The 27,530-nt window shown below is 44.1% G+C and overlaps 1 protein-coding gene and 1 long non-coding RNA gene across 2 annotated transcripts; both read right to left on the reverse strand.

Annotated features, from left to right (window-relative positions):
* Nucleotides 1-57: 57 nt before the first annotated feature.
* Nucleotides 58-22,957, reverse strand: LOC148219474 (uncharacterized; the record flags this gene model as incomplete). The annotated part of the gene is given in 11 exon segments (XM_088157561.1): nucleotides 58-208; nucleotides 411-1,136; nucleotides 8,114-8,209; nucleotides 12,297-12,427; nucleotides 13,875-13,968; nucleotides 15,482-15,623; nucleotides 16,913-16,997; nucleotides 18,474-18,521; nucleotides 19,331-19,571; nucleotides 21,066-21,639; nucleotides 22,596-22,957. Coding segments are annotated over 10 exon segments (2,484 nt in total), but the record flags the coding sequence as incomplete, so codon positions are not given.
* Nucleotides 22,958-23,126: 169 nt separating this feature from the next.
* On the reverse strand, nucleotides 23,127-26,222 carry LOC148219475 (uncharacterized). Its single transcript, XR_015799762.1, has 3 exons — nucleotides 26,183-26,222; nucleotides 25,136-25,168; nucleotides 23,127-24,454 (listed from the first exon to the last, which is right to left on the reverse strand). It is a non-coding gene; the product is annotated as an uncharacterized LOC148219475 (long non-coding RNA).
* Between the last annotated feature and the right edge of the window lie 1,308 nt (nucleotides 26,223-27,530).

Below are 27,530 nucleotides of genomic sequence, written 5' to 3' on the forward strand. Positions count from 1 at the left end.
AAATGTTCTTTAAAATGGAGGAATTTTGGATAAAAAAAAGGGAAAAAATCGCCGTGATCCAATCGCTGCTTTTATTGGAATTTTCCAAACTTTTGGGTTTTTTTCCCATTTTTTGGGGGGGAGCTTTTTCTTCCTGAAATTCCCCCAAATTCCGACAGAAAATTCCTCCGGGATGGGAAAAATCGGGAATTTCCGTGGCTGCTTCATCCTGGAAAAAAAAAAAAACAAAATAAAACAAAAAAAAAACCCAAAAAACAAAACAAAAAAAAACAGGAATGGGGAAAAAAAAAATCATGGAAAAAAAAATTAAATTTTAAACAATTTCCCAAGATTTATCCCCAAAATTCCAAGTGCAGCGTGGAAAAACCTCTGGAAAAAAAAAATCCGATTTTCATGGATTGAAGCCTCACCTTTTCCTGGAATTTTCAGGGCTCTTCCAACTTTTCCTCTTCCTCCTTTTCCGGGATTTTTTCCTCCTTTTCCAGGTTTTTTTCCTCCTCTTTATCCGGGATTTTTTCCTCTTTTTTGGGATTTTTTTCCTCTTTTTCGGGAATTTTTTCCTCCTTTTCCGGGATTTTTTCCCCCTCCTCTTTTCCCTCCCCTCCCTCAGTTTGGTTTTGGGGGGAAATCTCGGATTCCTGCGCTTTGCCCCTTGAGTTTTCTTGGGAATTCTGGGGATTTTCCCGGGAATTCTGGGAATTTTCCCGGGAATTCTCGGGATTTTCGCGGGAATTGTGGGGATTTTCGCGGGAATTCTCGGGATTTTCCCGGGAAATCTCGGGACTTTGGCGGGAATTGTCGGGATTTTGGCGGGAAATCTCGGGATTTTCGCGGGAATTGTCGGGATTTTGGCGGGAATTGTCGGGATTTTCGCGGGAATTCTCGAGATTTTCGCGGGAATTCTCGGGAATTCCAGAATTTTCCGGCTCCTCGTCGTCGTCCTGCAGGAAGGGCGGCATCAGGAGGGGCCTGGGGGGCTCCGGGGCCGGCAGGAATTGTTGGGATTGGGGGAAATTTCCCGGGATTTGGGGATTTTCGGGATTTTCCGGGGCTTTTGGGGATTCCTGGGATTCTCCCCCCGGGGCTCCCTGGGACCCGTCCGGCTCCGGGGGCTCCTCTGTGAAAGGATCTTCACCCTGGGAATGGGGGAAAAAACGGGAAAAATGGGAAAAATGAGGGGATTGGGGGGGAAATGGGGGAAAAAAATGGGAATTTGGGGGGAAAAAATGGGGGAAATATTGGGAATTTGGGGGGAAAATTCGGGAATTTGGGAGGAAAAATGGGGGAAAATGAGGGAATTTGAGCGAAAAATGGGGGAAATATTGGGAATTTTGGGGGAAAAAATGGGGAAAATATTGGGAATTTGGGGAAAAATGGGGGAAAAATTGGAAAATTAGGGAATTTGGGGGGAAATGGGGAAAATTACGAGAAATATTGGGGAAATTGGGAGAAAATGGGGAAAAAACCGAGAAAAATGAGGGAATTGGGGGGAAAATAGAGAAAAATGGGGAAAAATGAGGGAATTTGGGGAAAAATGAGGGAATTTGGAGGAGAAAAGGGGGGAAATGGGGGAAATATTGGGAATTTTGGGGGAAAAATGGGGAAAAATGGGAAAAATGAGGGAATTTGGGGGAAAAAATGGGAAAAACCTGGGAATTTGGGGTAAAAATGGGGAAAATTGCAAGAAATATTGGGGGAATATTGGGGAAATTGGGAGAAAATGGGGAAAAAATCAGGAAAAGTGAGGGAATTTGGGGAAAAATGGGGAAAAAATTGGAAAAATGAGGGAATTTGGGGTGAAAATGGGGGGGGGGGGAAATCCTGGGAAAAAAAACCCCTGGGAATTTGGGGGAAAAATGGAAAAATATTGGGAATTTGGGGGAGATATTGGGAAAAAATGGGGAAAATATTGGGAATTTGGGGGGGAAAAAAAGTGGGAATTTAGGGGGAAACCGTGGGAAAAATGAGGGGAATTTGGGGAAAATCCTGGGAATTTGGGGGAGAAATTGGGAAAAATTGGGGGGAAAATGGGGTAAATTGGAAAAAAAATCCTGGGAAATTGGGAAAACTTGTGGGGATTTGGGGGAAAATGGGAGAATTTGGAGGAAAACCGTGGAAAAATTGGGGAAAATGGGAAATTGGGAAAAAAATCCAGGGGAATTGGGGGAATTTGGGAAAAAAAAAAAGATGGAAAATCAGGGGAAAACTGTGGGAAAATTGGGGGGAAAACAGGGAATTTCAGGAAAAATGGGAAATTGGGAGATAATTTGGAGAAAAAACCATGGGAAAAATGGGGAGAAAACTGTGGAATTTGGGAAAATGGGAATTGGGAGAAAATGGGGAAAAAAAATGAGGAAAAACCCTGAGGAATTGATGAAAATGGGGGGAAAAAAAAGTGGGAAAAGTGAGGGGAAAACGGTGAAAATTGGGATAAAACAGTGGGAATTTGGGAAAAAAAAACCCCTGGAAATTTGGGAATTACGAGGAATTGGGGGAAATACCTTGGGGAAAAAACCATGGGAAACTGGGAAAATTTTGGGGAGGAAAAAAACCATGGAAAATTGGGAGAGTTTGGGAAAATAAACTTGGAAAAACAGGGGAAAAAAAAAAAAAAGAGAAATTGGAAAAAATGTGGGAAAAGCCCAGAAATTTGGGGGAAAATCTGGGAATTTCCACTGGGAAGAGCTGGAAATCCCAGCTTGGCTCCCAAAATTCAAAGTTTGGCCTCCAAAAAAGGGTGGGAAAAGCTCAAATCCCTGGAAAATCCCAAGATCCAGGGAGGAATTTTGGGATAAATTTTGAGTCCAAAAGGGAAAATTCCTGAATTTCCACATCACAGCCTCGGTTCTTTGGGAATTTGGGAATTCCTGGGGTTGGGGATCCTGAAATTTTTTGGTTTTTTTGGGAAGAGAGAGGTTGGAAGCAGGAATCTCATCCAGGGAATTCCAGGAATTCTGGGAGAGGAGGAAAAAACTCAAAGCTCCAAAAGGGGGAAAAAAAACAACAAAAAAAAACCCCAAAAAACCGGGATCAAGGCCCTGGAATTGTCCCCAAATCTCTGGAATTTTCCTGAAATTTCCCGGAATTGTCCCAAATTTCACGAATTGTCCCAAATCTCCAGGAATTGTCCCCAAAATTTCTGGGATCATCCTAAAATTTCCTGGAATTTTGCTAAAATTTCCTGGAATTGTCCTCAAATCTCCTGGAATTGTCCTCAAATCTCCTGGAATTGTCCCAAAATCTCTGAAATTTTCCTAAAATCTCCTGGAATTGTCCCAAAATTTCTGGGATCATCCTAAAATTTCCTGGAATTGCCCCCAAAATCTCCTGGAATTGTCCCAAAATTTCTGGGATCATCCTAAAATCTCCTGGAATTGTTCCCAAATTTCCTGGAATTGTCCCCAAACGTGGCTGTTCTGTCCTGGGATAATGGGAATAACTGGGGGGAGTTTTTTTGGGATCAAAATCCCCTTTTTTTTTTTTTTTTTTGGATCCAAATCCCTTTTTTTTTTTGGGATCCAGGTCCCTCCCTTATCCCAGGACTCCCAGGTCGCTGTTCCAGGATCCAGGGTCCTTTCTTTGGGATCCAAAGTCGCTTTTCTTGGGATCCAAATCCTTTTTTTTTTTTTTTTTTGGGGGGGGGGGATCCAAAATCCCATTTTTTCCCAGGATCCAAAGTCCTTTTTTTTTGGGATCCAAATCCCATTTTTTTGGGGATGCAAATCCCATTTTTCCCAGGATCCAAAATGCATTTTTTGGGATGCAAATCCCATTTTTTTGGGATCCAAAGTTCCTTTTTCTGGGATCCAAATCCCATTTTTCCCAGGATCCAAAATCTTTCTTTTTGGGATCCAAATCCCATTTTTTGGGATCCAAATCCATTTTTTGGGATGCAAATCCCATTTTTTTGGGGATCCAAATCCCATTTTCCCGGGCTCCAAGGTCCCTCTTCTTGGGATCCAAAATCCCATTTTTTGGGATGCAAATCCCATTTTTTTGGGGATCCAAAGTCCTTTTTTTTTGGGATCCAAAGTCCATTTTTTGGGAACCAAAATCCCATTTTTTGGGATCCAAATCCCATTTTTCCCAGGATCCAAAGTCCTTTTTTCCTTTTTTTTTTTTTCCTTTTTTTTTTGGCTCAAAGTACCTTCTTTTCCCTGGATTCCAGCTCCATCTTCCTCCATTCCAATCCTGTTTTTTCCTGGGATCCAAAGTTGTTTTTTTTCCCAGGATTTGGGGTCTCTTCTTGGCATCCAAAATCCCCTTTTTTTGTTTTTTTTTTTTGTTTTTTTTCCTGGACCTCAGGCCCATCTTCTCAGCATCCAAATCCGGTTTTTTGGGATCCAAATCCCATTTTTTTTCCCCTTTTCCCCAGGATTTGGGGTTTCTTCCCAGGATCCAAAATCCCATTTTTTTCCCAGGATCCAAAGTCCATTTTCTGGGATCCAATTCCCATTTCTGGGATCCAAATTCCATTTTCTGGGATCCAAATTCCATTTTCTGGGATTCAAATTCCCATTTTTTGGGATCCAAATCCCATTTTTTTTTCCCAGGGATCCAACATCCCTTTCCCCAGGATTTGGGGTCTCTTCCTGGGATCCAAAATCCCATTTTTTCCCCAGGATCCAAAGTCCTTTTTCTGGGATCAAAATCCATTTTTTGGGATCAAAATCCCATTTTTTGGAATCAAATCCCATTTTTCCCAGGATCCAAAATCCATTTTTTGGGATCCAAATCCTTTTTTTCTCCCGGGCTCCAAAGTCCCTCTTCTTGACATCCAAAATCCCTTTTTTTTTTTTGGTTTTTTTTTGGGATCCAAATCCCATTTTTGGGGATCCAAAGTCCCTCCTTTTCCCAGGACTCCAGGTCCATCTTCCCAGCATCCAAATTCCCATTTTTTTTTCCAGGATCCAAAAATCCTTTTTTTTTTTTCTTGGGGATCCAAATCCCATTTTCCCTGGACCTCAGGTCCATTCTTCCTGGGATTCAAATCCATTTTTGGGATCCAAATTCCCATTTTTTGGGATTCAAATTCCCATTTTTCCCAGGATCCAAAGTCCTTTTTTTGGGATTCAAATCCCATTTTTTTTTTTTTTCCCTGGACTCAACGTCCTTTTTCCCCCGGGATCCAAAGTCCCTCTTCTTGGAATCCAAAATTCCTTTTTTTGGGATCCAAAATCCCATTTTTTCCCAGGATCCAAAGTCCATTTTCTGGGATCCAAATTCCCATTTTCTGGGATCCAAATTCCCATTTTTTGGGATCCAAATCCCATTTTTTTTCCCCTTTTCCCCAGGATTTGGGGTTTCTTCCCAGGATCCAAAATCCCATTTTTTTCCCAGGATCCAAAGTCCATTTTCTGGGATAAATCCCCATTTTTTGGGATCCAAATCCCATTTTTTCCCAGGGATCCAAGGTCCCTTTCCCCCAGGATTTGGGGTTTCTTCCTGGAATCCAAAATCCCATTTTTTGGGAATCAAATCCCATTTTTCCCAGGATCCAAAGTCCCATTTTTTGGGAATCAAATCCCATTTTTTTTTTTTCCTGGGATCCAAAGTCCCTCTTCTTGAGATCCAAAATCCTTTTTTTGGGGTCCAAGGTCCTCCTTTTCCAGGACTCCAGGTCCATCTTCCCAGGATCCAAATTCCCATTTTTTGGGATCAAAATCCCATTTTTTTCCCTGGACCCAAAGTCCATTTCTGGGATCCAAATTCCCATTTTTCCCAGGATCCAAAGTCCATTTTCTGGGCTCTAAATTCCATTTTTTGGGATCCAAATTCCCATTTCTTGGGATCAAATCCCATTTTTCCCTGGATCCAAATTCCCATTTTCTGGGATCAAAATCCCATTTTTTTCCCAGGACACAAAGTCCATTTTTGGGATCCAAATCCCATTTTTTTTGTAATCCAAATTCCCATTTTTTTTTTTTTTTTTTTGGGAATCCCAATCCCATTTTCCCCAGCCCCCAGCAGGCAGAGTCACCGTTTGATTTTTGGGGTTTTTTTCCCACTTTTTCCCTTTTTTTTGTTTTTTTTTTTCCATTTTTCCAACTTTTTCCCATCCTGGCTCCAATCCCAAAAACCCCCTGGGGGAGGGGAGGGGGTGGGGAAGGAAATTTTGGGATTTTTTTTTTTTTTTTGGGATCCTGGAGCTTCTCCCTGGAATCGTCTCCGCTCCTGCTGCCGTGCCCTGGAACCTTCCGGAAAAATCCCGGAATTCCAACCCCAACATTCCCAAAAAAAAAAACCCCAAAAAATTGGGATTTTTGGGACATTTTGTTGGGGGTGGGAATTCTCACCTGGGAGGGGCTGGAGCTGCCCCAAAATTCCAGGAAATTCCCAAAATTCCCCAAAAAAATTTCCCTGAACGGGAACCTCGGCTCCAGGGAAGGATTTTTTGGGGGGGAAAATTCTGGGATTTGAGGGAAAAAATTCCTTAAAAAAAAAATAAATCCAAGCCAAGAGTAATAGAAGTGACCAGAAAAAGGGGGAAAAAAATTTAAAAATTAAAAAAATAAGGATTGGGTGAAAAAAAATGGGGAAAATTCAGGAATTTTTGGGGGATTCAGAAGGAAAATTGGGAATTAATTCCCCAAAAAAAAGAAACAAAAGCACTGGAAAAAAAATGAGTAAAAAAAACCCCCAAGATTGGAAGTCAAAAATAGAAAAAAAAAAAGGAAAAATTCGGGATTTTGTGGGAATTTTGTTTGGAATTTTGGGGGATTTTTTGGGGAATTTTGGGGGATTTTTGGGGGAATTTTGTGTGAATTTTTGGGGAATTTTGTGGGGATTTTTTTTTGAATTTTTGGGAAATTTTGAGGGGATTTTGCAGAATTTTGCAGGGATTTTGTGGGGAATTTTGTGGGGATTTTTCGGGAATTTTGTGGGGATTTTTGGGGAATTCTGTATGAATTTTTTGGGAATTTTTGGGGAATTTTGTGGGGAATTTTGTGAAATTTTGTGTGAATTCTGTGTGAATTTTTGTGGAATGTTTGGGGTAGTTTGTGTGAATTTTTGTGGAATTTTTGGCGAAGTTTTGGTGAATTTCTGAGGATTTTTTTGTGAACTGTTGTGGAATTTTTGGTGAATTTTTGTGGAATTCTGTGTGATTTTTTGAGGAATTTTTGTGGCATTTTTGGGGAATTTTTGTGGAATTTTTGTGGAATTCTGTGTGAATTTTTGTGGAATTTTTGGTGAATTTTTGTGGAATTTCGTGTGAATTTTTGTGGAATTTTTGGTGAACTGTTGTGGAATTTTTGTGGAATTTTTTGGCGAATTTTTGGTGAACTGTTGTGGAATTTTGGTGAATTTTTGTGGAATTTCGTGTGAATTATTGAGGAATTTTTGGCGAATTTTGTGGAATTTTTTGTGGAATTGTTGTGGAATTTTTTGTGGAATTGTTGTGGAATTTTTTGTGGAATTGTTGTGGAATTTTTGGTGAAGTGTTGTGGAATTTTTGGTGAATTTTTGGTGAATTTTTGGTGAAGTGTTGAGGAATTTTTGTGGAATTTTTGGTGAATTTTTGTGGAATTTTTGTGGAATTTTTGGTGAAGTGTTGTGGAATTTTTGGTGAAGTGTTGTGGAATTTTTGGTGAATTTTTGTGGAAGTTTTGTGGAATTTTTGTGGAATTTTTGTGGAATTTTTGAGGAATTTTTGGTGACCTGTTGAGGAATTGTTGTGGAATTTTTGGTGAATTTTTGGTGAAGTGTTGTGGAATTTTTGAGGAATTTTTGTGGAATTGTTGAGGAATTTTTGGTGAACTGTTGAGGAATTTTTGTGGAATTTTTGTGGAATTTTTGGTGAAGTGTTGTGGAATTTTTGTGGAATTTTTGGTGAAGTGTTGTGGAATTTTTTGTGGAATTTTGGTGAATTTTTGGTGAATTTTTGTGGAATTTTTGGTGAAGTGTTGTGGAATTTTTTGTGGAATTTTGGTGAATTTTTGGTGAATTTTTGGTGAATTTTTGAGGAATTTTTGTGGAATTTTTTGTGGAATTTTTGGTGAATTTTTGGTGACGTGTTGAGGAATTTTTGGTGAACTGTTGAGGAATTTTTGGAGAGGGTCCCAGTGAGGTTGGGAACTGCCAGGGGAAGGAATTCCCTGTTTTCCAGGGGTACCTGCAGGTATTTTTCCAGCATTTTCACGATGTGTTTGTTGTTCAGGACGCTCTTGGCCACGTGCAGGCTCGTCTTCTTAAACTGCTCTGCTGCCAGCTGGAAAATGGGGAAAATCCTGGAATTCTGGGAATTCCTGAGGGGTTTGGGATGGGAAAAATTCTGGAATTCTGGGAATTCCTGAGGGGTTTGGGGGGCTGGAAAAGGGGGAAAATCCTGGAATTCTGGGAATTCCTGGGGGGCTGGGGGGCTGGAAAATGGGGAAAATCCTGGAATTCTGGGAATTCCTGAAGGGTTTGGGGGGCTGGAAAAGGGGAAAATCCTGGAATTCTGGGAATTCCTGGGGGGCTGGGGGGCTGGAAAATGGGGAAAATCCTGGAATTCTGGGAATTCCTGAAGGGTTTGGGGGGCTGGAAAATGGGGAAAGAAATCCTGGAATTCTGGGAATTCCTGGGGGGTTGGGGATGGGGAAAATCCTGGAATTCTGGGAATTCCTGAAAGGTTTGGGGGGCTGGAAAAGGGGAAAAATCCTGGAATTCTGGGAATTCCTGAGGGGTTGGGGATGGGGAAAATTCTGGAATTCTGGGAATTCCTGGGGGGCTGGAAATGGGGAAATTCTGGAATTCTGGGGTGTCTGGGGGGCTGGAAAAAGGGAAAATTCTGGAGTTCTGGGAATTCCTGGGGGGTTTGGGATGGGGAAATGGGGAAAATTCTGGAATTCCCAAAGGATTTAGGGGATTGGGAATGGGGAAAATGGGGAAAAATCCTGGAATTCTGGGAATTCCTGAGGGGTTTGGGGGGCTGGAAAAGGGGGAAAGAAATCCTGGAATTCTGGGAATTCCTGAAAGGTTTGGGGGGCTGGAAATGGGGAAAGAAATCCTGGGATTCTGGGAATTCCTGAAAGGTTTGGGGGGCTGGAAAAGGGGAAAATAAATCCTGGAATTCTGGGAATTCCTGAAAGGTTTGGGGGGCTGGAAAAGGGGAAAATCCTGGAATTCTGGGAATTCCTGGGGGGCTGGAAATGGGGAAAATCCTGGAATTCTGGGAATTCCTGAGGGGTTTGGGGGGCTGGAAAAGGGGAAAATCCTGGAATTCTGGGAATTCCTGAGGGGTTTGGGATGGGGAAAATTCTGGAATTCTGGGAATTCCTGAGGGGTTTGGGGGGCTGGAAAATGGGGAAAGAAATCCTGGAATTCTGGGAATTCCTGAAAGGTTGGGGGGCTGGAAAATGGGAAAGAAATCCTGGAATTCTGGGAATTCCTGAAAGGTTTGGGGGCTGGAAAAGGGGGAAAGAAATCCTGGAATTCTGGGAATTCCTGAAAGGTTTGGGGGGCTGGAAAAGGGGGAAAGAAATCCTGGAATTCTGGGAATTCCTGAAGGGTCTGGGGGGCTGGAAAAGGGGAAAATCCTGGAATTCTGGGAATTCCTGAAAGGTTTGGGGGGCTGGAAAAGGGGGAAAAATCCTGGAATTCTGGGAATTCCTGAAGGGTTTGGGGGGCTGGAAAAGGGGAAAATAAATCCTGGAATTCTGGGAATTCCTGAGGGGTTTGGGGGGCTGGAAAAGGGAAAAATCCTGGAATTCTGGGAATTCCTGAGGGGTTTGGGGGGCTGGAAAAGGGGGAAAGAAATCCTGGAATTCTGGGAATTCCTGGGGGGCTGGAAATGGGGAAATTCTGGAATTCTGGGGTGTCTGGGGGGCTGGAAAAAGGGAAAATTCTGGAGTTCTGGGAATTCCTGGGGGGGTTGGGATGGGGAAATGGGGAAAATTCTGGAATTCCCAAAGGATTTAGGGGATTGGGAATGGGGAAAAGGGGGAAAAATCCTGGAATTCTGGGAATTCCTGAAAGGTTTGGGGGGCTGGAAAAGGGGGAAAATCCTGGAATTCTGGGAATTCCTGGGGGCTGGAAAAGGGGAAAGAAATCCTGGAATTCTGGGAATTCCTGAGGGGTTTGGGGGGCTGGAAAAGGGGGAAAGAAATCCTGGAATTCTGGGAATTCCTGAGGGGTTTGGGGGGCTGGGATGGGGAAAATCCTGGAATTCTGGGAATTCCTGAGGGGTTTGGGATGGGGAAATGGGGAAAGAAATCCTGGAATTCTGGGAATTCCTGAAGGGTTTGGGGGGCTGGAAAAGGGGGAAAAATCCTGGAATTCTGGGAATTCCTGAAAGGTTTGGGGGGCTGGAAAATGGGGAAAGAAATCCTGGAATTCTGGGAATTCCTGAAGGGTTTGGGGGGTCTGGAAAAGGGGAGAAAAAAATCCCAGAATTCCAAAGGGATCAAGGGGGAAATTGAGGGAAAATCTGGGATAAATGTGGGAATTCTGCTGGATCCAGGGACAAATCTGGGATAAATCCTGGGATCAGGGAAGGGAAAAGGGGAGGAATGTGGGAATTCCCAAGGGATCTGGAGGAAATGACTGGAAAATCAGGGATAGCTCTGGGAATTCCTGGTGGATTCCGTGGGAAATTTGGGAAAAATCCTCGGAATTCCAGTGGATTCTGTGGGAAATGGGGGATAAATGCTGGGAATTCTGGTGGATTCTGTGGGAATTCCTGGTGAATTCCACAGGAAATGTGGGATAAATGCTGGGAATTCCAGGGGATTCTGTGGGAATCCTGGTGGATCCAGGGACAAATCTGTGCTGAGTCCTGGGATCAGGGAAGGGAAAAGGGGAGGAATGTGGGAATTGCCAATGGATCTGGGGGAAAAATGCCTGGAAAATCAGGGATAAATGTGGGAATTCCAGTGGATTCTGTGGGAAATGTGAGATAAATCCCGGGAATTCTGGTGGATTCTGTGGGAATTCCTGGTGGATTCCATAAGAAAATCAGGGCTAACTCTGGGAATTCCAGGGTCAAATCTGGAATAAACCCTGGGCTGAGGGAAGGGAAGAAGGGGAGGAATGTGGGAATTCCCAAGGGATCTGGGGGGAGAAATGGATGGAAAATCTGGGATAAATGTGGGAATTCTGCTGGATCCAGGGACAAATCTGGGATAAATCCTGGGATCAGGGAAGGGAAAAGGGGAGGAATGTGGGAATTGCCAAGGGATTTGGGGGGGAGAAATGGATGGAAAATCAGGGATAAATGTGGGAATTCCTGGTGGATTCCATAAGAAAATCAGGGATAGCTCTGGGAATTCCAGGGTCAAATCTGTGCTGAGTCCTGGGATCAGGGAAGGGAAAAGGGAGAGGAATGTGGGAATTGCCAAGGGATTTGGGGGGGAAAATGGCTGGAAAATCAGGGATAAATGTGGGAATTCCTGGTGGATTCCGTGGGAAATGTGGGATAAATGCTGGGAATCCTGGTGGATTCTGTGGGAATTCCTGGTGGATTCCATAAGAAAATCTGGGCTAACTCTGGGAATTCCAGGCTCAAATCTGGGATAAATCCTGGGATCAGGGAAGGGAAGAAGGGGAGGAATGTGGGAATTCCCAAGGGATTTGGGGGAGAAAATGGCTGGAAAATCTGGGCTAACTCTGGGAATTCCAGGGTCAAATCTGTGCTGAGTCCTGGGATCAGGGAAGGGAAAAGGGAGAGGAATGTGGGAATTGCCAATGGATCTGGGGGAGAAAATGGCTGGAAAATCAGGGATAAATGTGGGAATTCTGGTGGATTCCATAGGAAATCAGGGCTAACTCTGGGAATTCCTGGTGGATTCCATAAGGAAATCAGGGCTAACTCTGGGAATTCCAGGGTCAAATCTGGGATAAATCCTGGGATGAAGGAGGGGAAAAGGGAGGAATGTGGGAATTCCCAAGGGATTTGGGGGAAATGGCTGGAAAATCAGGGCTAACTCTGGGAATTCTGGTGGATTCCATAGGAAATCAGGGATAACTCTGGGAATTCCAGGCTGGAATCTGTGATAAATCCTGGGATCAGGGAAGGGAAAAGGGGGAGGAATGTGGGAATTGCCAAGGGATCTGGGGGAGAAAACGGCTGGAAAATCAGGGCTGAGTCTGGGAATTCCAGGCTGGAATCTGTGATAAATCCTGGGATGAAGGAGGGGAAAAGGGGGAGGAATGTGGGAATTGCCAAGGGATCTGGGGGAGAAAATGGCTGGAAAATCAGGGCTGAGTCTGGGAATTCCAGGCTGGAATCTGTGCCGAATGCTGTGCTGGGGGCAGGGAAAGGGGGAGCAGGGAGGGGATTTTGGGGGTGCCGGGGTGGCCCCGGGGCCAGCACTGACCCTGCGGCTCCGGTTGTGCTCAGGTGAGCGCAGGTGACGCTGCAGGAGCGGCCCCTGGGCCGGGATCAGCATGTCACACGCCAGGCAGTGCGCCGCCTCGATCCGCTTGAAAAAGTGCTCCTGGCCGATCCCTGGGACATGGAAAAATTCCATGGAATTCCGGGAATTCCCAGAGAATTCCATGGGTTGGGAAAGGAGCCACTCCCACCCCGAAATTCCTGGTTTTTGGGGATCAAATCTGTCAATTTTCACCCCAAAAAAATGAGAATTGGCCTCGATCCGCTTGGAAAAGTGCTCCTGGCCGATCCCTGGGCATGGAAAAGTCCATGGAATTCCAGAAAAATTCCAGCAATTCCCAGAGAATTCCATGGGTTGGGAAAGGAGCAGTTCCCACCCCGAAATTCCCGTTTTTTCCGCAATGAAATCTGTCAAGTTTCACCCCCCAAAAATGATTATTGGCCTCGATCCGCTTGGAAAAGTGTCCCTGGCCGATCCCTGAATATGGAAAATTCCATGGGAATTCCAGGAAAATTTCAGCAATTCCCAGAGAATTCCATGGGTTGGGAAAGCAGCAGTTCCCACCCCGAAATTCCCGTTTTTTCCCCAATGAAATCTTTCAAGTTTCACCCCCCAAAAATGAGAATTGGCCTCGATCCGCTTGGAAAAGTGTCCCTGGTGGATCCCTGGGACGTGGAAAATTCCATGGGAATTCCAGGAAAATTCCAGTAATTCCCAAAAAATTTTATGGGTTGGGAGAGGAGCCGCTCCAACCCCAAAATTCTCATTTTTTGGGGATTAAATTTGTCAATTTTCAACCCCCAAAAATGATTATTGGCCTTGATCCGCTTGGAAAAGTGTCCCTGGTGGATCCCTGGGACGTGGAAAATTCCATGGAATTCCAGGAAAATTCCAGTAATTCCCAGAAAAATCCATGGGTGGGGAAAGGAGCAGCTCCCACCCCGAAATTCCCAAATAATTTCCAGTTAATTCCCAAATAATTCTCAAATAATTCCCAATTAATTCCCAAATAAACCCCAATTAATTCCCAAATAATTCCCAATTAATTCCTAAACAATTCCCAATTAATTCCCAATAAATCCCCAATTAATTCCCCCATTAATTCCCGAACAATTCCCGATTAATTCCCAGATAATTCCCAAACAATTCCCAAAAAATTCCCCAAAAATTCCCAATTAATCCACAATTAATGCCCAATTAATTCCCAGATAATCCCCAATTAATTCCCAAATAATTCCCAAATAATTCCCAAACGATTCCCAATTAAATCCCAATTAATTCCCGATTAATTCCCAATTAATTCCCGATTAAATCCCGATTAATCCCCGATTAAATCCCAATTAATTCCCGATTAATTCCCAATTAAATCCCAATTAAATCCCGATTAATGCCCCATTAATTCCCGATTAATCCCCAATAAATTCCCAATTAATTCCCGATTAATCCCCAATTAATTCCCGATTAATGCCCAATTAAATCCCAATTAAATCCCGATTAATGCCCGATTAATCCCAATTAATCCCCGATTAAATCCCTAATTAAATCCCAATCAGTGCCCACCCTTGAAGGGGTCTGGTCTCTGTTTGGGGCCCTCCTTGTCCGAGAGCTCCTGGCGGCGCCGCTCGATTTTCCTGTTCCTGTTCACGATGTACTCCTGGAAAAATCCCCAAAAATCGGGAATAAGGGGGGGAAACCCGGGAAAAAACAACCCCAAAAAACCCCAAACCATTCCCAAAAAATCCCCCTCCAAGTCCCAGATAACCCACGGGGGAAAATCCCAAAGGAATCCTGAAAAAAATCGGGAAAACACCGCGAAAAATGAGGAATAAACGGTGAAAAAATCGGAATTTTCGCTTAAAAACTCCAGGAAAAGGGGGAGAAAAAATAAGGAAAAAATTGGAAAAAAATCCCAGGAATTCCAATTTTACAACTGGAAAAAATTCCACGGAAAGCTTGAAAAACAACGGGGAAAAAAGCCGTGAAAACGCGAAATAAATGCCGAAAAATTCAAATTTTTGCCTAAAAACGCCAAAAAAAAAGGGAAAAAAGTCAGGAAAAAATGGTAAAAAAATCCTAAAAATCCCAGATTTCCATCCGGGAATAATTCCACAGAAATCTTGAAAAAGAACGGGGAAAAAAGCCGCGAAAACGCGAAATAAATGGCGAAAAATCCGAATTTTCACTTAAAAACTCCAAAAAAGAAGGGAAAAAAGTCAGGAAAAAATGGCAAAAAAATCCCAGAAATTCCAAATTTACAACTGGAAAAAAATCCACGGAAATCTTGAAAAACCGCGGGGAAAAAACCCGCGAAAAGGCGAAATAAATGGCGAAAAATCGGAATTTTCGCTTAAAAATTCCTAAAAAAAGGGGAAAAAAATCAGGAAAAAAATCCAGAAAAATCCCAGAAATTCCAAATTTACAACTGGAAAAAAATCCACGGAAATCTTGAAAAACCGCGGGGAAAAAAGCCGCGAAAAGGCGAAATAAATGGCGAAAAATCGGAATTTTCGCTTAAAAATTCCCAAAAAAACCCGGAAAAAAATTCCCAAAAATTCCCAAAAAATTCCCCAAAATTCCCAATATTCCCCCGTGGTCAGAACTGCATTCGAGCAGGGTTTGGGGCGGCACCTGCAGGAACTGCACGCTCCTGTCGGGCAGTTTGGTGCCAATGGAGCGCAGCGTGTCCCGGTGGGGGTGGGAAAAATCCCCCCAAAAAATCCCCCAAAAATCCCTAAAAAAAATCCCTAAAAAATCCCAAATAATTCCCCAAAAAATCCCCCGAAAGTCCCAGATTTCCAACTCAACAAAATCCCCAAAGAAAACAACGCCCGGGAAGACGACGTGAGAAAACCGCGACAAACGCGAAATAAACGGTGAAAAATCGGAATTTTCGCCTAAAAATTCCTAAAAAAAAGGGGGAAAAAATCAGGAAAAAATGGCAAAAAAATCCCAGAAATCCCAAATTTACAACTGGAAAAAAATCCACGGAAATCTTGAAAAACCGCGGGGAAAAAAGCCGCGAAAAGGCGAAATAAATGGCGAAAAAATCGGAATTTTCGCTTAAAAACTCCCAAAAAAAAATCCCAAAAAATTCCCAAAAAATTCCCAAAAATTCCCAATATTCCCCCGTGGCCAGAATTGCACAGGAAAGGGTTTTGGGGCGGCACCTGCAGGAACTGCACGGTCCTGTCGGGCAGTTTGGTGCCGATGTAGCGCAGCGTGTCCCGGTGGAATTTGCTCTGCAGGTGCCTCTGGATCTCCTCCTCCTCCAGGCTCCGGAATTTGCACACGGAGCAGGCAAACTGGATCCTGGAAAAACACAAAAATCGGGAAATGTCACCCAGAGTGGGGGGAAATAGGGAAAAACGGGGGGGATTTAAAAAAAAAAAATGGGGGAAAAAAAATTGGAAATGGGTGGGAAATGAGAAAAAAAAAATTTCAGGAATGGGAAAAAATCGCTCTGAGAAATGGCCTGAAATGGATGAGGATTTATAAAAATTATAAAGTTCAAAAAATGTGAGGAAATGTTCTGAAAATGACCCAAGAATGTGAAATAAAACTAAAAAAAAAAAAAAAGTTCAAAAGCGAAATCGCAAAAAAAAAGCGTCCAGGAATGGAAAAAAAAATGAAAAAAAAAGTTTGAAAGTGAAAAAAAAAACTCCAAAAATATAAACCAAAAAATGGAAAAGCTTAAAAAATAAAAAAGTTTAAAAATGGAACAAAAAGCTTTCAAAAAAAGCCCAAAAATGCAAAAAAAAACCTCAAAAAAAATCCCTGAAATTTCCCTGAAATTCCCTGAAATTTCCCAAAATTCTCAGAAATTCTCCAAAATTCTGGGAATTTCCTGAAATTCTCCAGAATTCCCACGAGTTCACAGAGATTTCCAAAAATTTCCCAGAAAAAATTCCAGAAACTCCCAGGAGTTCCCCAAAAATTCCCCAAAATTTCCCCAAAAATCCCCTGAAAATTCCCCAAAAATTCTCGAAAATCCCCTGAAAATTCTCTGAAAATTCCCTAAAAATTTCCCAGAAATTCCCCCAAAAATTCCCTGAAATTCTCAAAAATTCCCCAAAAATTCCCAGAAATTCCCCCAAAATTCCCTGAAATTCTCAAAAATTCCCCAAAAATTCCCTGAAAATTCCCAAAATTCCCCCAAAATTCCCAGAAATTCCCCAGATTCCCTGAAATTCCCCAAAAATTCCCAAAAAATCCCTGAAAATTCCCCCAAAATTTCCCAACAAATCCCCTGAAAATTCCCCAAAAATCCTCAAAAATCCCCAGAAAATTCTTCGAAAAATCTCTAAAAATTCCCCAAAAATTCCCCGAAATTCGCCAAAAATTCTCAAAAATCCCCAGAAAATTCCCCCAAAATTCCCAGAAATTCCCCAAAAATTCCCCCCCAAATTCCCTGAAATTCTCAAAAATTCCCCAAAAATTCCCCAAAAAATTCTTTAAAAATTCCCCGAAATTCCCCAAAAATTCTCAAAAATCCCCAGAAAATTCTTCAAAAATTCCTTGAAAATTCCCAAAAAAATCCCAGAAATTCCCCAAAAATTCCAAAAATCCCCAAAATCCCCAGAAATTTCCCCTTTCCCCACCTGTCCATGGCCCTGTCTCTCATTCGATCTCTCCTTCGCTGCTTCTCCCGTTTTTTCTTCACCTCCTCGTCCTCATCCTCGGATCCTGAGGGGAAAATTTGGGAATTTTCATCCCCAAAAAAAAAAAAAAAAAACCCACCAAAACTTCCCCAGCATTCCCAGATCCCAAATCCCTGAGATTCCCTGATTTTTTTTTTCCTTGATTTTCCCATTTTTATTTTAATTTTCCTGATTTTTTTCCCTTTTTTTTCCCATTTTTTTTCCTATTTTCCCCAATTTTTTAACCCATTTTTTCCCAATATTTTCCTGCTTTCCCCCCCCCCAAGATATTCCCATTTTTCCTCTTTTTTCCTATTTCTCCCCAGATTTTTCTGTTTTTTTTTTTTTCCTGATTTTTCCCATTTTTCCCCCCATTTCCCCCTTTTTTCCCCCACATTCTCTTTGTTTTCCTTTCTTTTTCCCAATTTTCCCTCTGGTTTTCCCATTTTTTTTCCATTTTTCCCCCTGGTTTTCCCATTTTTTTCCTATTTTCCCCCAATTTTTCCCATTCCTCCCAATTTTCCCATTTTCTCCCATTTTTCCCACATTTTTTCCCTGATTTTTTCCCATATTTTCCCCCCAAATTTTCCCATTTTTTTCCCTGTTTTTTTCCCAAATCTGCTTCCCAGAAATCCTCTGGGATCCATCCCCAAAAATTTCCTTGGAATTTTTTTGTAAAAAACCCCAAAATTCCTTCAAAAAACTCCCAAAATCTCCTCACAAATCCTCAGGAAAAACCCACAAAAAAAAAAAAAAAAGGAAAAATTCCCAAATTTTGCCCTGATTTTGGGGTGGGAAACTCCAGCTTGGAATTTTTGGGAATTCCCACCTCAAATTCTCCAAAATCCATCCCAAAACCTGAGAAAAACTTTTGGATTTTCTGGAAAATCCCAAAATTCTGGGAAATTTCCCCTCCAAACAGCACCAAAATCCTGGGAATTCTCCTGGAAAACGAAATCTGGGATCTCCTGGAAAGAAAAAAAATAAATAAAAAAAAAGGAAATATTGGTGTCAATTTTTCTTGGAATTTCCTGTGGGATAAACAGAATTTTGGGAATTTTCACCTCGTTTTTATGGATATTCCCCCCCCCAAAAAAAATTTGATTTTCCATGGAATTTTTAAGCCTGGAAAAGGCCCTGAGGGATTTGGGAATTCCAGCCCTGCCCCTGCTTCTCCCAAATTTTGGAATTATTCCCAAAAAATTCTCCAAAAATCCTTGCAAAATTCTCAAAATTCCCAAATTTCTGATCCCACCTAAGAAAAAAAAATCCCAAAATTTGGGATCCAGCCCCTCCAGGAATTAAATCTGGCTCCAAATTCCCGATTTTTCCCATTCCCAGATTTTTTTTTTTTTAATTTTTTGGGATGCTCCTGGCAGGGAATTCCAAAGGAGGGGGAAATTCCATAAAATTTGGGGTTTTTTTGGGATATTCCAAGCCAGGAAATTCCACAGAATTTGCTGCAGGGCTCCAAAATTCCCGGATTTTCCCAGATTTTGGGGAATTCCTGGAATACTTACACCTCTGTCTGCCTCATCCAAGGATTTCTCTTCTCCTTCTCCTTCATCTCCTGCAGGATAAAAAAAAAAAAGGGAAAATTTAATGGGAAAAAAAAAAACAGGAATTGGGGAAAAAAAAAAAAAGGGTGGGGAATTCCAGGAAAAGATGGAAATTCCTGGGGAAAAAAGTGAAAATTTGGGAAAAAAAGGTGGAAATTTGGGAAAAAAAGGTGGAAATTTGGGAAAATGCTGGAAATTTGGGAAAAATGCTGGAAATTTGGGAAAAATGCTGGGGTCACTGCAGGGGTTTGGGGTCATTTTGGGGTCGTTTCAGGGGATTTTGGGGCCATTTTGGGTCCATTTTTAGTCCATTTTCAGACAACTTTTGAGGAGGATTTTGGGACCATTTTGGGCCCATTTTGAGGATGATTTTGGGTCCATTTTGGGACCATTTTGAGACAATTTTGGGACCATCTTGGGTCCATTCTGAGGAAGATTTTGGGTCCATTTTGAGAAAGATTTTGGGACCATTTTGAGAAGGACTTTTGGGACCATTTTGGGTCCATTCTGAAGAAGATTTTGGGTCCATTTTGGGTCATTTTTGGGTCCATTTTGAGGAGGATGTTGGGGCCACTTTGAGGATGATTTTGGGTCCGATTTTGGGGCCATTTTGGGTCCATTTTTAGGATGATTTTGGGTCCATTTTGGGTCCATTTTGAGGAGGATTTTGGGTCCATTTTAGGACCATTTTGGGTCCATTTTGAGGAGGGTTTTGGGTCCATTTTGGGGATGATTTTGTGACCACTTTGGGTCATTTTTGGCTCCATTTTGTGACCATTTGGGGTCCATTCAGTGGCACTCTCCCAGCAGAGCTCATCACCGTGCTCGGAGTCGCGGTCGTTGCCGTCGCTGTCGCTCCGGGGGTTTTTGGGGTCCTCGTTGTTGCCGGTGTCGTTGCCGTCGTTGTTGCCGTCGTTGTTGCCATCGTTGTTGCCGTCGTTGCCGTCGTCGTTGTCGTCGTTGCCGTCGGTGCCGTCCCCGCTCCGGCTCCGTTTCCGTTTCCGGGCCCCCTCGGGCTCCCAGCGCCCCCCGGAGCGAGCGCGGAACCCGCGGCGCCGAGCCTGCAACGGCCGCCATGATGGGCAGGGAACGAGGGAGAACGGGGTCAGAAAACGGGGGGATTCCATTGGGAATGAGGGGAGAACGGGGTCAGAAAACGGGGGGATGGCATCGGGAAATGGGGTCAGCAAAGGGGGGATGGCATCGGGAATGAATGAGGGGAGAATGGGGTCAGCAAAGGGGGGGATGGCATCGGGAAATGGGGTCAGCAAAGGGGGGGATGGCATCGGGAATGAGGGGAGAACGGGGTCAGGAAAGGGGGGGATGGCATTGGGAAATGGGGAAAATGGGGTCAGCAAAGGGGGGGATTCCATTGGGAATGAGGGGAGAATGGGGTCAGCAAAAATGGGGTCAGCAAAGGGTGGAATTTCATTGGGAAATGGGGAAAATGGGGTCAGCAAAATGGGGGATGGCATCGGGAATGAGGGGAGAATGGGGTCAGGAAAGGCGGGGATTCCATTGGGAATGAATGAGGGAAAAACGGGGTCAGCAAAGGGTGGGATTCTATCAGGAATTTGGGGAAATTGGGATGAGCAAAGGCCGGGATTCCATTGGGAATTGGGGAGAACAGGGTCAGCAAAATATGGGATTACACTGGGAATGAATGAGGGAAAACGGGGTCAGGAAAGAGTGGGATTGCACTGGGAACTGGGGAAAAATGGGATGAGCAAAAGGCAGGGAATGAACCAAGGCCGGGATTCCATCAAGAATTCAGGAAAATTGGGATGAGCAAAGGCTGGGAATCCATCGGGGGGGGCAGGAAATGGGGGGCGAGTTCCCAAGGAAAGGAGGGATTTTGGTAAAAAGGGGGGGATTTGGGGAAAAAAGTGGGAAACAGTGGGAAAAAAGGAGGAAAAAAAGGAGGAAAAAAGGAGGAAAAAAGGAGGGAAAAAGGAGGGAAAAAAAAGGAAAAAAAAAAAGGAAAAAAAAAAAGGAAAAAAAAAGGAAAAAAAAAGGAAAAAAAAAAAGGAAAAAAAAAAGGAAAAAAAAAGGAAAAAAAAAGGAAAAGCAGGGTAAAGTGTGGAAAAGTAGGAAAAAAGAGAAAAGAGAGATAAAATGGGAAAAAAGTGGGAAGAAGTAGGGAAAAGGTGGGAAAACAGTGGGATAACTGGGAAAAAAGTGGGAAAAAGGTGAGGGAAAGGGGAGGAAAAGAGAAAAAAGTGGGAAATAGTGGGAAAAAGCAGGAAAGAAATGGGACAAAAGGGAAAAATGGGAAAAGCAGGGGAAAAAATGGATAAAACGAGGAAAGTGGGAAAAACCAAGAAAAAGCAGATAAAAAATGAGAAAAAAAATGGGGAAAAGCGGTGGGGAAAAAGATGGGATAAAGCAGAAAAAAAAGTGGGAAAAAACTGGGAAACACGAGATAAAACGGGGAAAAAACTGAGGAAAGGTGGGGAAAAAGTGGGAATAGGCAGGAAAAAAGCAGGAAAAAGTGGGAAAAGCAGGAATGAAGCAGGAATGAAGCAGGAATGAAGCAGGGAATCGCCGGGACTCACCATGTGCAGGCCGCCGTTCCAGGGCAGGGCTCCCATCCTGTCCCTCCTCCTCATCCCGTAGGGACCGCGGCCCATCCCCGCCATTGCCGGCATTCCCAGCATGCCCAGATCGCCGGGATAATCGCCGGGATAATCGGGATAATCGCCGTAATCAGCGGGATAATCGCCGTAGTCATAGTCGGGGTAGTCGGGGTAGTCGGGATAATCGGGATAATCGGGATATTCCGGCCCCAGCGCTTGGGAGAAGAGCGACGGCAGCCCCCGAGCCGCCCGCGTTGCCGCCGCGTTGCCCGCGAATTGCAGCTCGTTCCAACGGGAGCCGGCCGGGAACGCTTCCGGGAGGCGGCGCCGGAAGTGACGGCGGCCGGAAGCGACGGCGGGAGCGGCGCCGGAAGCGGCGCGCATGAGCGCCAGGGAGCCGCGGGTCCGGGCGGGGTCGCGGGCAGCGAAGGGAAGGTTCCGGTCGCGGTCGCGGTCCCGCTCCGGGGCGGAGTCGCCCGAGGCGAAGGCGGCGCGGAACGGATCCCGGCACGAGCGGGAGTCCAGGGACGAGAAGGAGTCGAAACGGAAAGAGCTGGGAAAGGATAAAAACGGGATTAAAATGGGAATAAAACGGGAATGGGGTTGGGGAAATGGGAATGGAAACGGGAATGGGAATAAAAATGGGAATGGAAATGGGAATAAAATGGGAATGGGGTTGGGGAAAAGGGAATGGACATGGGAATAGAAATGGGAATGGAAACGGGAATGGGAATAAAAACGGGAGTGGAAATGGAAATGGGAATGGAAACGAGAATGGGAATGGGAATAAAAATGGGAATAAAATGGGATTAAAATGGGAATAAAATGGGATTAAAATGGGAATGGAAACGGGAATGGAAATGGGATTAAAATGGTAACAGACATGGGAATGGACATGGGAATGGACATGGGAATGGACATGGGACTGGAAATGGGAATGAAATGGGAATAAAAATGGGAATGAGAATGGGAATAAAATGGGAATGGGAATGGGAATAAAATGGAATGAGAATGGGATTGGAAATGGGAATAAGATGGGAATGGAAATGGGAATGGGATTTGGGGCAGGAAAGTGGGAATGGAAAAAGGAATTGGGGGGGGGGGGGGGAATGAGGGAATAAAAATCAGGATTAGGGCTGGGAAAAGGGGCCTGGAAAAATCTGGGGATAAAACCATCGAAACCACTCCACAATTCCACAAACCAATGGGAAAAACGCCGGAATTTTGGGAAGAAACCCCAAAACCACCAAAAAACCGACCGAAATTCCACAAATTAATGGGGAAAACGCCGGAATTTCGGGACAAAACCCCCAAACCACTCCAGAATTCCACAAACTAATGGGAAAAACGCCAGAATTTCGGGATAAAACCTCCAAAGCACTTGCAGAATTCCACAAACTAATGGGGAAAAACGCCGGAATTCCGGGACTAAACCCCCAAACCCCTGCAGAATTCCGTGGGTTTCCCGTTCCAGGAGCAATCTGGGATGCCCCGGGCCGGAATTCCCACCTGTCCTGCTCCTGGCGGCCGTCCCCCGCCGTGCCCTCCTTGGCCAGCAGGTCCAGGCGCTGGTTGATCTTGGCAATGATGGAGTCGGAGCCGCCCTCGGATCCCAATCCCGGTGCCGATCCCGAGGCGAAGGTGGATCCCGAGGATCCCAAGGCCAGCGAGGATCCCGAGCCCGCGGCGAAGGCGGATCCCGATCCGAAGGAGGATCCCGCTCCGTAACCGGAGCCCGACCCCGCCCCGTAACCGGAGCCCGACCCGAAGGCGGCGCCGGATCCCGACGAGCCCAAGGCCAGGGCGGATCCCGCCGACCCGAAGGCGGCTCCGGAGCCCGAGCCGAAGGAGGATCCCGCAGAGCCGAAGGTTCCCGAAGATCCGAAGGTGGATCCCGAAGATCCGAAGGTGGATCCCGAAGATCCGAAGGTGGATCCCGAGGAGCCGAAGGTGGATCCCGAAGAGCCGAAGGTGGATCCCGAGGAGCCGAAGGCCGCTCCCGATCCCAGGGATCCCTCGCTGGATCCCAGCCCCAGCTCCGAGGCCTTGGGAGCCTCCCAGGAGCCGCCCGGGGCCGCCCCTCCCCCGTAGCCGTAGGAGGCTCCCGGCGGCGTCGGCGCCGAGCTGGGCGGGGTGTAGAACTCATAGCCCTCGTAGCCTGGCGGTGGAAGGGTTAATTAGTCATTAATCGATTGATTAGGGGGTAATTAGGGAGGGGAATGAAGCATTAGAAGGGTGGGATCCCAGCAGGAAAAGCCATGTGGGGGGTGTAGAACTCATAGCCCTCGTAGCCTGGCGATGGAAGGGTTAATTAGTCATTAATCGATTGATTAGGGGGTAATTAGGGAGGGGAATGAAGCATTAGAAGGGTGGGATCCCAGCAGGAAAAGCCACGTGGGGGGTGTAGAACTCATAGCCCTCGTAGCCTGGCGGTGGAAGGGTTAATTAGTCATTAATCGATTGATTAGGGGGTAATTAAAAGGGGGAATGAAGAATTAGAGGGGTGGGATCCCAGCAGGAAAAGCCATGTGGGGGGTGTAGAACTCATAGCCCTCGTAGCCTGGCGGTGGAAGGGTTAATTAGTCATTAATCGATTGATTAGGGGGTAATTAAAAGGGGGAATGAAGAATTAGAGGGGTGGGATCCCAGCAGGAAAAGCCATGTGGGGGGTGTAGAACTCATAGCCCTCGTAGCCTGGCGGTGGAAGGGTTAATTAGTCATTAATCGATTGATTAGGGGGTAATTAAAAGGGGGAATGAAGAATTAGAGGGGTGGGATCCCAGCAGGAAAAGCCATGTGGGGGGTGTAGAACTCATAGCCCTCGTAGCCTGGGGATGGAAGGGTTAAGTAGTCATTAATCGATTGATTAGAGGCTCATTAAAAGGGGGAATGAAGAATTAGAGGGGTGGGATCCCAGCAGGAAAAGCCACGTGGGGGGTGTAGAACTCACAGCCCTCGTAGCCTGGCGGAGGAAGGGTTAATTAGTCATTAATCGATTGATTAGGGGGTAATTAGGGTGGGGAATGAAGAATTAGAGGGGTGGGATCCCAGCAGGAAAAGCCCCGGGATCATTCCAAGGGAATGTGGGGGTGTAGAACTCATAGCCCTCGTAGCCTGGGGATTAATTGGTTAATTGGTCATTAATAGATTAATTAGAGGCTCATTAAGAATAGAAATGAAGAATTAGAGGGGAGGGATCCCAGCAGGAAAAGCCCCGGGATCATTCCAAGGGAATCCGAGGGCTCTGGGAATTTTGGCTCTGGATTCAGAGCCTTTGTAGCCTGGGGGTTAATTGGATAATTTGTTAATTAGGGGGTAATTGAAAATGGAAATGAAGAGTTAGAGGGGTGGGATCCCCGTAGGAAAGGCTATGGAATAAAGGCAGAAAAAAAAAGGGGAAAAAGGAGGGAAAAAAGAAGTGAAAAATGGGGAGAAAAAGGAAAAAAGGGGAAAAGGGAGGAAGGGGGGAAAAGGGGGAAAAGAAGGGAAAAAATAGGAAAAAGGGAATGAAAAAGGAGGAGGAAAGCAGGAAAAATGAATTTAAAAGGGGGAAAAAGAAAAAAGGGAAAAAAGAGGAAAAAAGAGGGAAAAGGGAAGGGGAAATGGAAAAAGGAGGGAAAAAAGTGGGAAAAATAGGGAAAAAGTGGGAAAAGGGAGGGGAAAAAAGGGAAAAAAAGGGAAAAATGGGAAAAATAGGGAAAAAAGTGGGAAAAACAGGGAAAAAGTGGGAAAAGGGAGGGGAAAAAGGGGGGGGAAGAGGAAAAAAGTTGGAAAAGGGAAGGGAGAAAGGGGGAAAAGGGGGGGAAAAGTGGGAAAATAGGAATAAAGTGGGAAAAACAGGGAAAAAGTGGGAAAAGGAAAGGGGAAAAGGGGGAAAAAAGGGAAAAAATAGGAAAAAATGGGAAAAATAGGGAAAAAAGTGGGAAAAGAGAGGGGAAAAAGGGGGAAAAGAGGGAAAAGGGAGGGAAATGAGGGGAAAAGCAGGAGAAGAGGCAGAATTCAGGAATTGGGGAAGAATCTCAAAGGGTCCCAGGGGTCCCCAGACCCACCTTGCCAGCCGGTCGCGTTCGTGGCGTAGGAACCTGGGGAGAAAAACCAGGAAAAAGGGAATTTCTCACGGGAAAATGCAACATTTGGGGGAGCTGGGGGGATTGGAGGGGGTTGGGATTGAAAAGAAGGGAAATAAGGAAAAAAATTGGGGGAATGGGGAGATTTTGGGAGTTGGTGCTGGGGTGGGGAGGATAAAGGGGATGGGGAAAATGGGGGAAAAAAGGAGAAAAAAAGGAGGAAAAAAAGGAGTAAAAAGGAAAAAAAGGAGGAAAAAAAGGAGGAAAAAGGAGGGAAAAAAGGAGAAAAGAAGGAGGAAAAAAGGAGGAAAAAAAGGAGCAAAAAGGAAAAAAAAAGGAGGAAAAAAGGAGAAAAGAAGGAGAAAAGAAGGAGGAAAAAAGGAGGAAAAAAGAGGAAAGAAGGAAAAAAAAGGAGAAAAAAGGAGAAGAAATGGGGGAAAGAAAAAATGGGAAAAAGAAAAATGAGAGAAAAATGGGGAAAGGGAGGGAAAAAGGGAGAAAAATGGAGAAAAAAGAGAAAAATGGGAGAAAAGAAGAAATGGGAAAGGGAAAAATGGGATTAGAGGGAAAAAAAGGAAAAAAGAAGAAAAATGGGGAAAGGGAGGAAAAAAGGGGAAAGGGAAAAGAAAAATGGGGGAAAAATAAAAAGGGGGAAAAGTGAGATAAAAGGGGGAAATGAAAGGAAAAAGGGAAGGAAAGGGGAAGGAAAAAGAAGGAAAAGAGGGGGAGAGGAAAAAAAGGCAAAAAATGGAGAAAAAGGAGGGAAAGGGAAGGAAAAAAGGGAAATTGAGAAAGAAGGGAAGGAAAAAGGGGAGAAAAAAGGAAAAGGGGAATAAATGGGGAAAAAGAGAAAAAAAGGGAAAACTAGGGAAGGAAAAAGAGGAGAAAAAAGGAAGAAAATATGAAAAAAGGGAAGGGAAAATGGGGAAAAAAAGGGAAAAAAAGGTGGGAAAAGAAGGAAAAAAGAAAAAAGGGAAGGAAAATGGAGGGAAAAAAAGAAAAATTGAGGAAAAATGTGGGAAAACTCACCCTGGGTGCTGGTGGCCCCAGTGCTCCAGGTGCCATATCCTGGGGAAAAAAGGGGAAAAGGTGAGGGAGAAAATTCCCAATATTCCCAAAAATCCCCAAAGGGAGCCTGGAAAAGAAGCCAAGGCTGGGATAAATAATCCCCCCCCCAAAAAACCCAAGAATTTTGTGTTTTCCATCACAATTCCCACCTGGAGCTGTTTTGAAGGGAAATTTGGGGATGTTTTCAGGAAATTGGAGTTGCTTGTCCTGAATTTCTCTGTTTTCCAATGAATTTTCTCCGTTTTTTTTTTGAGGATAAAATTCCTTCTTTTACGTCCTTGGCTGTTTCAGATCTCATTATCCTGTTGGTTTTTTTTTTTTCCCCCAAAAAAATGGGATAAAACCTCAGGTTTCCAGTGGGAATTAAGGATTAATTCCACAATGAAATATTCCATGAATATTTCCAGGTGGAAAAACTCTTGGGAATAAATCCTGGTCTCAGTTTCTTGGGATAAAATCCAAGGAATTGACCAAAAAACAGGAAAAAAAAAACATTGGGAACGGAGCAAAAGTGAATTTTATGGAGATGAGTGTGGAAATCTCTGATTTTTATGGAATTTTTTCCCAAGGAGAAGAGTTTTGTCCTCTGGGATAATTAATTCTGGGAATTCAATTCATTCATCCCAAAATTTGAGACTCCAAAGCCACGGAATTGGGAATTTTTGGGGTTGGTTTTCCAGGTTTTTATCCCTTTAAACAATTCAAAATATCCAGGGATTGTCAGAATTCCAAAATCCAGGAAAAATCCGGGATCAAATCCCTCAAAAGTTGATTTATTCCACTCCAACCCAGGTGTTCATTTCATTAATCCACAGAAATCCTGGCTGCCAGAATTTTTCCGAGTTTTTCATCCAGAAAAAAAAACAGGATTTGGAGAGGTTGATTTATTCCTGATTTCATTTTCCACTTTTATTTTCCCACCTCAGTTTTTATTCCCCCCCAAAAAATCCCGTTTAAAAACATTTAAAAAAAAAAGGTTTAAAACCAGGATGGAGGAAATTCCAGATCCCAAATTCCCACTAAAACAGGATGGAATTCCAGGTGGGAATTAAGTGATAAATCCCATTGGTGCCCTCAAATGCAGGGAAGGAAGGAAAAATTATCCTGGTGGGATTTTTGGGTCCTTAAATTGAAGGAAAATTCATTTTCCGGGGATTTTTGGAGCTCCTGAAAGCGGATTTAAAGGAAGGAATGGATGGAGGGCTCTGGATGGGAACAGAATCCAGAATTTTGGGAATTTTTCTCCTCTGCCATCCCAAAAAACTCCAGTGAGGGGCTTTGATACAGCTGGAAAAGCTTGGATTGAGGA

The sequence above is a fragment of the Sturnus vulgaris genome, unplaced genomic scaffold (genome assembly GCF_052056855.1).
Source record: "Sturnus vulgaris isolate bStuVul1 unplaced genomic scaffold, bStuVul1.hap1 Scaffold_1055, whole genome shotgun sequence".
In the NCBI taxonomy this organism is placed as follows: domain Eukaryota; kingdom Metazoa; phylum Chordata; class Aves; order Passeriformes; family Sturnidae; genus Sturnus; species Sturnus vulgaris.